Source organism: Chiloscyllium punctatum, chromosome 6 (assembly GCF_047496795.1).
Source record: "Chiloscyllium punctatum isolate Juve2018m chromosome 6, sChiPun1.3, whole genome shotgun sequence".
In the NCBI taxonomy this organism is placed as follows: Eukaryota; Metazoa; Chordata; class Chondrichthyes; order Orectolobiformes; family Hemiscylliidae; genus Chiloscyllium; species Chiloscyllium punctatum.
The window spans coordinates 66,771,725-66,782,402 of NC_092744.1; the positions used below are offsets into that span (position 1 = coordinate 66,771,725).

At 41.1% G+C, this 10,678-nt stretch overlaps 1 protein-coding gene across 2 annotated transcripts; it reads right to left on the reverse strand.

Moving 5' to 3' along the window:
- Positions 1-451: 451 nt before the first annotated feature.
- Positions 452-10,178, reverse strand: LOC140479044 (E3 ubiquitin-protein ligase RNF19B-like). Of its 2 annotated transcripts, none has more exons than XM_072572836.1 (4): positions 9,825-10,178; positions 6,565-6,662; positions 5,783-5,956; positions 452-4,591 (listed from the first exon to the last, which is right to left on the reverse strand). In XM_072572836.1, exons 1-4 carry the CDS (start codon positions 9,910-9,912, stop codon positions 4,124-4,126), a joined length of 828 nt encoding a protein of 275 aa, XP_072428937.1. In that variant the 5' UTR covers positions 9,913-10,178; the 3' UTR covers positions 452-4,123. The 2 variants fall into 2 exon arrangements, with proteins under 2 accessions (XP_072428937.1, XP_072428938.1); XM_072572837.1 differs by lacking the exon at positions 9,825-10,178 and adding an exon at positions 9,000-9,121.
- Between the last annotated feature and the right edge of the window lie 500 nt (positions 10,179-10,678).

A 10,678-nucleotide genomic window follows, 5' to 3' on the forward strand; every position in this document is an offset into this window, starting at 1 on the left:
AGCACAGTGCAGGGCATTGATCCCACTGTGACAGTGTTAGAGGTCTTTTGGCATGAGCAGTGGTGACGAGAACAGGCAACTTGAGATCACCTGGCCTCTGAGGCAGGGAGTGTGGTGCTGGAAAAGCACAGCAGGTCAGGCAGCATCCGAGGAGCAGGAGAATCGACGTTTTGTGCATCAGCCTTTCATCATTCCTGATGAAGGGCTTGTGCCTGAAACGTCGATTCTCCTGCTCCTCGGATGCAGCCTGACCTGCTGCCCTTTTCCAGCACCACATTCTCGAATCTGATCTCCAGCATCTGCAGTCCTTGCTTTCTCCTCTGCAGTAGGGAGAGCAAGTCCAACATGGAAGAGATCGAACCCTGTGTGGAGTACAAAGTTAAAAATTACACAACACCAGGTTATAGTCCAACAGGTTTATTTGGAAATACAAGCTTTTGGAGCACTGCTTCTTCATCAGGTAGCTAGTGGGGCAGAATCATAGGACACAGAATTTATAGCAATACATCATAGTGTCATCCAACTGATGCGATATATTGAACAAACCGCTCTTGCTGTTAAGTCTCCACCTCCACACCTCTGGGGAGTGCAAGCCCAGCATGGCTAAACTCTTAGGAAGGTCTGCAATATTGAACTTTTGACTATATTTCCTTATATTTATACTTTATACCTAATCACCCTTGTGCCTAAGATGGCACTGGAAATGGTGATATTGTCCACTTTTGTATCATTGTACTTGGGTACAGTGGCAATAAAAATCCAACTCTAATTCTAAATCACAACTGATGACAGCTGAGCTTTCTCAGTATTTCAGGCATAAAATTATTTCTGGTATGAAGTTTTGGTTCTTTCAGTAGCTTCAGATAAAAAAATGGTTATTCTGGTTAGAGGACAGTAGACCCTGGTTTACTTTTCTACCAGGTTCAATTGCTCTTTCTTTGAGAGTTTTCTAAACAGTTCTATGGGAGCTTTTAATGAAAGAGCAACAGAGCTTCAGTTTAATACCCTGTCTGAAGTATGTCCCCTCCAACAGAACAACTGTCTCCAAGTTCTGCACGAGACTGTCAGCCTAGATTTTTGCAGTCACATCTCCGGAATGGGCCTGGAACCCAGATCTTTTGAGTTAGAAGATGAATGCTATCAATTAACTGAGCCACTACAGATGCAACAGAAATAAAATGCCTCACAGGAAAAGTAGACCAACTGTAATTAATAATGCAAGTTAAAGGTAGTATTAAACAAAAGGAGGAGGTGTGTATGCTGTTTAACAGAATAGAAAGCTTCAAGGCTTAGAACAATTTTAGAATTTAGCAAAAGGTGACCAAGAATTTGATAAAAAAGAAAGTATGCAAGAGACAAGTTGTCCGTGGTATGTACAGGTGAAGAGTCTTAGTTTAAGCTGAGGAATGAAAAACAGTCCCTGAAGATGATTGTTGCACAAGACCTTCACCTTAAACTTCTCCTGCCTTTATAGACAGCTTGTTGTCATCCTTTTTCCCCTTTTTAAAAAATCCGTGAAAGCCATAACTGTGGGCAAATGGTCTGACCAGAATCCTTGAATTCAGAACCAAAGTTGTCACCATTTGCAGCACCATCCCATATCAACTTTGCCAACTTTATATAGCACAAGGAACCTCAGTAATACCACAGACTCAGAGATCGTGAAGAATTTATTGCACAACTCAACTTAACATAGTTGATGATCTCTTTAAGTAAATTGTTGGGGGAAGGGGGTGGTATGAGAAGAAGGCTAACAAGCTGTTGAAAGCACATTTTTAGTTGGATATGTTGAAGAGAGCATGTTAGTTGAAGGAATGAAGTTCAAAATGGTAGCAAGAGTATCAATTCAACCTTACACACTGATTGATAATCTGCCTCCATTGTGCATTTCATACAGTACACTCTTACAGTTCTTTCTCAACACTTCAAACATTGGTGTCCAGCATGCAATAGGTGGAAGTGTTTGTGTGTTTAGTGTGATTGCCATTTTGTTCCCAAAAGGCACCCTTAATATTAAAACTATAGATGCATTAGACTTGAATTTTGCAGTCTTAAAAATTATTGGGCTTTACCAGAACCATGTCTGGATTGTTATCTGCAGTTGAGATTTCTTCATCCAGTGGGATTGAAAGAAATTTCTGTTAATTAAATTTGACCTTAAAGAATCAAAACTGTACTTAGTAAGTTATTGCACCATGTTCATTTATTTGATTATAAGCAGACAGTTTATAGTAAAATTGCAAGTAAAGATACCCTTATTTGGTTTAAAGATTCCAGTTCCTTCATACAGCTTCTAATTTAACATAAATGACTGAGGAAAATCTCTCTTCCGTTTAAATGTTAATCGCTCACATTCCCACATGTTTTGAAATGTAAGGTTCAGCAATTACTTCAAGCCATTATTATTCAATTAATCTTTCCAGGCAAGCATAATCAAACATTCCACCACATATGCTAGCTTGTATTTCATCAATGTTACATGTAATTACCAGAAAAGTGGATTCACTCTTGAAGTTCACCTGTTTGATCAATGAAATCTCCACTTTGATATTGAGAAAAATTACGGAGGGACTACTCAAAGTCAGGATTGTGATCTCAAAGGGGTTGAGAGCTGAACCTTTGTGGTCATGGGCTCCAAAGCAGTAATGGCAGTCACGAGGCTTTGACTGATTTTTAACAGGTGTCAGGCCTGTGTTTTCAGAGGCTCTTCTGGCTACTCTGCTCTGTAGGGTCTCCCCATCACCTCTATCCCACCTCCCTGGCTCTCAGAGTCCTCGTCGAAGAGCTGTGACAATTTTGAGCCTCAAAATAGAGCTTCTGTGGGAAAAACGTTGGGAAGCACATTTCAAAGTTTTAATAAACTGCTGAAGGAAGTTAAAAGATCTAAATGTTTTTCGGACATTGGGACAAAAGAGCCCACACTGTTTGACTGAATTCACTGACTTTTTTTTGTAATGGGGATGAGGGGATCTTGCACATTGGCTGAAGAGCCAATGAGAGCCTTGGTTAGGGCACGCTCACTGTGTCAACTGCCATGAAATGATGGACTTTCCCAGAATCAATGACTTTGGGAATTGTTACTTCTCAAACGCTCTATTGTATAGCTATACCATCACAGTGGTAATAGCTGCCGCTAGTGTGACACCCAGCTGAGGCCAAATATTGCTCAAAGGGAAGCAATGGGAGGAGGGGGTAAGGGTGGACGGGAGGGGAAGAGGTGGACCAGCAGCAAGGGTTGTCAGTGGGGGCCCCTTGCCAATGCAAGGTCCTTCAACCAGACACCATTTCTTTAAATGAGGGGCCCGTCCCTCATGTCAGAGGCCTGCAAGCAAATTTTTCAGGGCTTGTTTGTTACCTACCTGTTACTGCGATAATTTCAGTGATTATGGGATTAGGTTGTTCAGTATGATTAATTGCTTGATTAAGTGTACACACTTTGGCATTGCGTAAGAAAGCCCAGCCAGTGGGCTGTGGAAGGGGTTACCTCTACCAATGGCCTGCCCCTCTTCTGTGGTTATGTTCATGCCGGGGCATCACTGGAGAGGGAGCACACAGTGCCCATCGATTCTCTCGATGCCTTTAGGGAGAGGTGGGCACTACAGGGGGTATAGCACTTCATTCTCTGCCACGAATTCCATTTTGCTTTAGTCCCCTCCCTCTTTCCTTAACCTCTCTCACTTTTTAACATTAGCCTTGCCCTCAACAGGCATAGCTTGCAAATTAGCTACATGGGTGTATTCCTGGGGTGGTGGGAAAAAAATGTTAATAAACCCTTTTTATATAGCTGTCTTCATTTGCTGTCTCACTGTAAAACATAAAAATAATCACAGGTGATTTTGGGGAAAAAAATACATAGATTCTAGGCCGGCCCGGAATAGACAACTGTTATGGGCTGGGTGCGTTTGTGGTGCACAATAGTGTCCCAGTTCTGGAAAAAGAAAGAGAAGGCTGTCCATGGGCCTTCCATGAGGGATTGAAGTGAAAGTTCAAAGTTTAAGGGTACCCATGTGGTGACCTCACACCTGATTGAAAATCCCTGCCAACGGACTCATTGAGGGGAGGAAATTAAATTCAGCCCATTAAATCCTGTGTTATCTTATTGTGAACATCACTAGTAATACAACTAATGAAAACCTCTTTGTTTCCAGACTGGTATTGAATTTTGCCTTGGTGCCATCTCTTTTGAACAATAACTATACCATGACCCTTTTCTGGTTGCCTGGCACGTAGCCGTCAGCTCAAGGCAGACAAAGCAAAATTCGGTAAAACACCTACTGCATCTAATATTTTTACAACCAAATTGGTTGTGCTCAAGCAGCCTGCCACAAGTAGGGCAGGCCCGAATAGAAGGGCAATTTGTCACAACAGTATCTGGGAGGTTAATTAATGGGCAATTACGCAGTGTATCCAATTCTATGTTGGTGCATCCTTCATTGTCACATCGATCAGAACGTGGCCCAGGTCCTTTCCATGGTTTCATGCATTGCCAGCAGAATTCAAAAACACTCTGTTTCTCAGCAGTGCAGATAATGCAGTGGACACATAGGTTAGCCAGGTCTTTGCGTTCAACAAATGTGCTGCATCCTGGACACTAGTGGTAAAAATAAGGCCAAATATTTAGTGACATGAATATATACACATTGATAACCCAGATTGCAACCATGAAAGGTGCAAACCCCCAGAAGTTGCTGATGCTTCTGTTATCAATGATGATGTGTTATCAGTTTCACCATCACTCCTATGATAAAATCAAGACCCTAAATCCACTCCTCACAACACCCCAGGATTGCTACACTCCTACAATGAACAAAAGGAACTAAAAGAAATAAATTAGAGTATGAAAGGAAGCTAGCTAGGAATGTAAAACCAGCAAGTGCTTCATATAGGAATCTGAAAGGTAAAATAATAAGTAAAGGGAGTAATGAACCTCTAGAGCATGAGAATGGGGAGTTAAGAGTAGATAATAAAGTAATGGTGGATGAGATAACATCTTCACCACAGAGCATATTTTTAAAATTGCCAATAACAGCAATAAACCAGGAATGGAAGGGAGAGAGGAACATAATGAGATCACAATCATGTGGAAATCTGTATTAAACAAACTGCTGGACCTAGAGGCTGACAAGTCTCTGGGTCCAGATGAATTTCATTCCAGAGACTTGAAAGAGGTGGCAATTAAGGAAGTAAATGCATTTGTCCAAATTTTCCAAACTTCCTTTGAATCAAGAAAGATTCCATGTAAGAAAGCCAAAATAACTAATCTATTTATGAAGGAAAGTGTGCACATAATAGGAAACTGCAGGCAAGTTCACTTGATGTCTGGTGTGCGAAAGCTTTAAGAATCAATTATTGAAGTGATTACAGCTGCACACTTAGAAAAATTCAAGGTAATTGGTAAGGGTAAACATGGTTGTGTTGAAGAGAAATCATTTTTAACCAATTTATTGGAGTATTTTGAAAGAGTAACTTGTACTAAAGATAAAGGGGAGCCAGCAGATATAGTCTACTCAGATTTCCAGACGCATTTGACAAGTTGCTGCATCAAAGGTTATTGTACAAAGTGGAAGTTCACAGAGTAAGGGGTAATAATCAAGCATAGATGGAAGATTTGCCAGCTGACAAAAAACAGGGAATATGTGTAAATTGATGGTGTGCTATTGAAATCTGTATTGGGGCTCAAACTTTGGACAGTTTACTTCAATGATGTAAATCTTCAACATTTAATTACATCTATATGTGATGTGACAGTTAACTTGCATTGTTATTTCTGTAGTAAACTTACTGATTGGTATTCACAGTACTCAGCTGCAGCCAACACAGCAACAGTTTCCTCAAAATATTGCTGCTCTTCTGCGGTCAGAACCGCTAGTTTGCGAACTTCATCATAGGGCCATTCATGTCCACATTTCTCTGTCGTTCCCTCCTTTAGTGCTGGGCAGAAGAACTTATACTGACCCTATGGTTCCAAAGTTAAATGCAAATGAAGGCTTCAAACTTCAATTCAGTGAGCATCATGTGTGTGGCAGAGTAGTATATCATTTAGTTACAATTCACTAACCGAGTTCCCAACTCACTCAGGTAGATTCAATGTGGTAAAAGTGATAAATAAGTTTCAGATTTTTATTTTAAATTGTTGAAGATAGAACTAAATATTATAATCCTAATAAAATGCCAAATTTGAAATAAATAGATGACAAGAACCAAAGTAACATCATACAGTACAATGTGCAGTGATTTATTTTAATGTACAATAAGTAATGGTATTGTTCACAAGGCCCACATATTCAGAATATCATTTTTAACAAGTGTTATGTACTCCAGACGACCTGAAACTTCTCCTCAGGGAGATTGTGGTCTAGCAAAGTTTGACACATTCACTGCAGCACATTTTATTGCACGAGAAACTAGGGACAAGAATGATTCAATTATATTGATAAAATTCAAATTTGGAAAAAAAACATAAAAAGCATCACTGCAGGTGGAATAAAGCATTGTTGTATTTTTACACATTTATATAGTTTCTTTAAATTTGACAGACTCAATTTAAAAGCCAAAAATGCTTACCTGATCTAGGAGACTTCGACACCAACTAGTCAGTGAATTTGGATCAACTGCATGTTTGCAGGACATTTCTGCTCGCAAAATATTAGGATCATCATCTCCTGAAATGCAAGGAACACAGTCACTTTTGAAAGAATGCTATTTGGGAATCAGCAAATGTGAATTACCAATAACAGAAGGGCCAGTTTAAACATTGAACTTGGACTAATATCTGATGAACATCTTAACATGATGATGGATTTTTGCAAGGTTTGTGAAGGTTTGTCGCTCAGGTTGAGGGTTAGGGTGTAGGTTTGCTCACTGAGCTGTAGGTTTGATATCCAGACGTTTCATTACCTGGCTAGGTAACATCATCAGTGGCGACCTCCAAGTGAAGCGAAGCTGTTGTCTCCTGCTTTCTATTTATATCTTTCTCTTGGATGGGGTTCCTGGGGTTTGTGGTGATGTCATTTCCTGTTCGTTTTCTGAGGGGTTGATAGATGGCATCTAGATCTATGTGTTTGTTTATGGCGTTGTGGTTGGAGTGCCAGGCCTCTAGGAATTCTCTGCATGTCTTTGCTTAGCCTGTCCCAGGATAAATATGTTGTCCCAGTTGAAATGGTGGGTTTTTTTCATCCGTGTGTAGGGCTACAAAGGAGAGAGGGCCGTGTCTTTTTGTGGCTAGCTGGTGTTCGTGTATCCTGGTGGCTAACTTTCTTCCTGTTTGTCCTACGTAGTGTTTGTGACAGTCCTTGCATGGAATTTTGTAGATGACGCTGGATTTGTCCATGGGTTGTACTGGGTCTTTTAAGTTTGTTAGTTTTTGTTTGAGAGTGTTGGTGGGTTTGTGTGCTACTAGGATTCCGAGGGGTCTTAGTAGTCTGGCTGTCATTTCAGAAATGACAGGAAGAAAGTTACCCACCAGGATACACGAACACCAGCTAGCCACAAAAAGACATGACCCTCTCTCCCTTGTAGCCCTACACACGGATGAAAAAAACCCACCATTTCAACTGGGACAACACATCTATCCTGGGACAGGCTAAGCAAAGACATGCCAGAGAATTCCTAGAGGCCTGGCACTCCAACCACAACGCCATAAACAAACACATAGATCTAGATGCCACCTATCAACCCCTCAGAAAACAAACAGGAAGTGACATCACCACAAACCCCAGGAACCCCATCCAGGAGAAAGATATAAATAGAAAGCAGGAGACAACAGTTTCGCTTCACATGGAGGTCGCCACTGATGATGTTACCTAGCCAGGTAATGAAATGTCTGGATATCAAACCTACAGCTCAGCGAGCAAACCTACACCCTAAATGATGATGGATATATGCAACAAAACACAACATGGAATGGTCTGCTGAATTTTATTTGTGTTAATGTTCATCTCTATTTTAAAATTGTATGTAATATTTTAAAATGCCCATCCATATTCTCAAAGAAAATACACAATTGAAAACATGTCTTTTTCCAATTTTCCTGATTTAATTTTTAAAATATACAAACTACCCAGGCAAACCTTCAAGTGAGAGGTGAGTGTTGCCAAACTTCCAGGATTGTCCGACAAAGAATCAAAGATTAATCCCCTGGACATTGCTGTGAACATCTCAGTAAATTAAAAGGACTTTGAAATGAATGCTTCTCTCCTCAGATCTTTGAACAATTTTGCTTATTGGTTTTAATAATATTAAAGATTTGGAATATAGTATTTGAGTGACTGAATCAAGGTTGCATGGTGATATAAAATACAGACCATTAATCATTAATTGGGAGATGCTGGTGTTGGACTGGGGTGTACAAAGTTAAAAACCACACAACACCAGGTTATAGTCCAACAGGTTTAATTGGAAGCACACTAGCTTTCAGAGCGACGCTCCCTCATCAGGTCTGCTCTCCGACCTGTTGGACTATAACCTGGTGTTGTGTGATTTTTAACATTAATCATTAAAGTTAAATTACTTTAAAAATCTTTGGTCTTTAGTTTGAGAGGAAGTAATTTAAATTGAGCTGGCATAACTTAAAATGGCCACTAAAATTACTGGAACCTGAAAGTTGCTGAGCTCAACCGGAGTTTATAAAGAAGTGACGAAATAACAAGGCAAAGCAACTATTGCTATATGTAAATTCCTGAAACGGAACACCACTTTGAAACTAAAAATGTGATCCAAGGGGCAATTATCCAGTCACTAATATTCATTAACTGGAATATAGATCTCACACAGACCTTCACATTTTCTATGAGGCAGTGACATTTGCACTACAGTTATAGCTGGAACAAAGATCATCCTCCAAATTTCATTTTTTCGTTTTCAAGTCACCTTGCGCTGGCATATTATAACACACCTCTGGAGGAGGTGGGATTTAAACCCGGCTGTCCTGGCACAGAGATAGGGACATTACTACTGCACGTCAAGAGCCCTCAAATGAGGTAGATTGAAACCTTCCCCACCTCGCCATCCATATACCGGGCGACCCCGGTATCTGCAGAATCATTTTCCGTACTTTCAGTTTACCCGCAGGTTACTGCGGCCCAAACATATTATCGGGAACCAGGGGTCAGAAGGTTTCCTGGAAGGTACATTTCCCATCGAAGTGAATGGGTTCGCTCCCATCCGGGGTTTCCGGCTTCCGTGGTAGACCCTGGTACGCATCCCCCGCGGGTATGTAAAAGGATATCTGGGGAGCTCTGACAATGATCACCAAAATTTGACTGGATGGCTAATTTGTGATTGAAAGTGATGACAACAGCATGGATTCAATTCCTTCATCAACTGAAGTCGCTATGAAGGACTTGCCTTCTCAACCTGTTCCCTCATCTAAGGCATGGTGACGGGAGGGTAAGATCACGACTGGATTGTTATTCTTTAATTAGAGATTGGGACAATGACGACTTTACTTTCACTTCTCAATATCTGGGAATGTGAACATGAATACACCATAATTCTACTGGCAAGGTCAATAAGCTTCAACCTTGATCATTTATACACAAGACAAAACATCGAAATGTTTACTGCATATTTCAGAAGTATATTTTAATGTATCAGTAACATCATTTTATTTGCACTTAAATTAGCTCTTAACCAGTTGATCCTTGATCTGAAAGGACGTGGTCATCTCGAAGAAAAATCAAAAGATGCTTAAAGACCTTTGAAAAAAATAATTTATCATGTTAATCGATGATCACGAATTTGCGAATAAAAATTCTAAAACTAAATTCTTGTTGCTGGTTCAAAACTTGACATGCAGATAACAGAAAGCATATATTTTAATTTACCTGTGATCTCATCCTTCCTTTTCACAAATTTCAGTGTACGGTCGTCTGGATCGTAACGCTTTTCTATTTGTTGTCGTAGCGTTGTCATCTCCCAGCTGTATAATGTGATCTCTGTACAGAAACACTGAATATAAATTTGACTGGAAAGCCCCTGTCACAAGTCAGCACAGGAAGCTGGCAGCATTCACTGCTACTTAAATGATAATACACAACGCTGTTCTCGCCATATTTTGCCGGTGATAAGCCAACCTCGATATAAGTCACACACTTCTGGATTAGTGGTGCTGGAAGATCACAGCAGTTCAGGTAGCATCCAAGGAGCTTCAAAATCGACGTTTCGGGCAAAAGCCCTTCATCAGGAATAAAGGCAGTGAGCCTGAAGCGTGGAGAGATAAGCTAGAGGAGGGTGGGGGTGGGGAGAGAGTAGCATAGAGTACAATGGGTGAGTGGGGGAGGGGATGAAGGTGATAGGTCAGGGAGGAGGGTGGAGTGGGTAGGTGGAAAAGGAGATAGGCAGATAGGACAAGTCCGGACAAGTCATGGGGACAGTTACTGAGCTGGAAGTTTAGAACTAGGGTGAGGTGGGGGAAGGGGAAATGAGGAAACTGTTGAAGTCCACATTGATGCCCTGGGGTTGAAGTGTTCCGAGGTGGAAGATGAGGCGTTCTTCCTCCAGGTGTCTGGTGGTGAGGGAGCGGCGGTGAAGGAGGCCCAGGACCTCCATGTTCTCGGCAGAGTGGGAGGGGGAGTTGAAATGTTGGGCCACGGGGCGGTGTGGTTGATTGGTGCAGGTGTCCCGGAGATGTTCCCTAAAGCACTCTGCTCGGAGGCACCCAGTCTCCCCAATGTAGAGG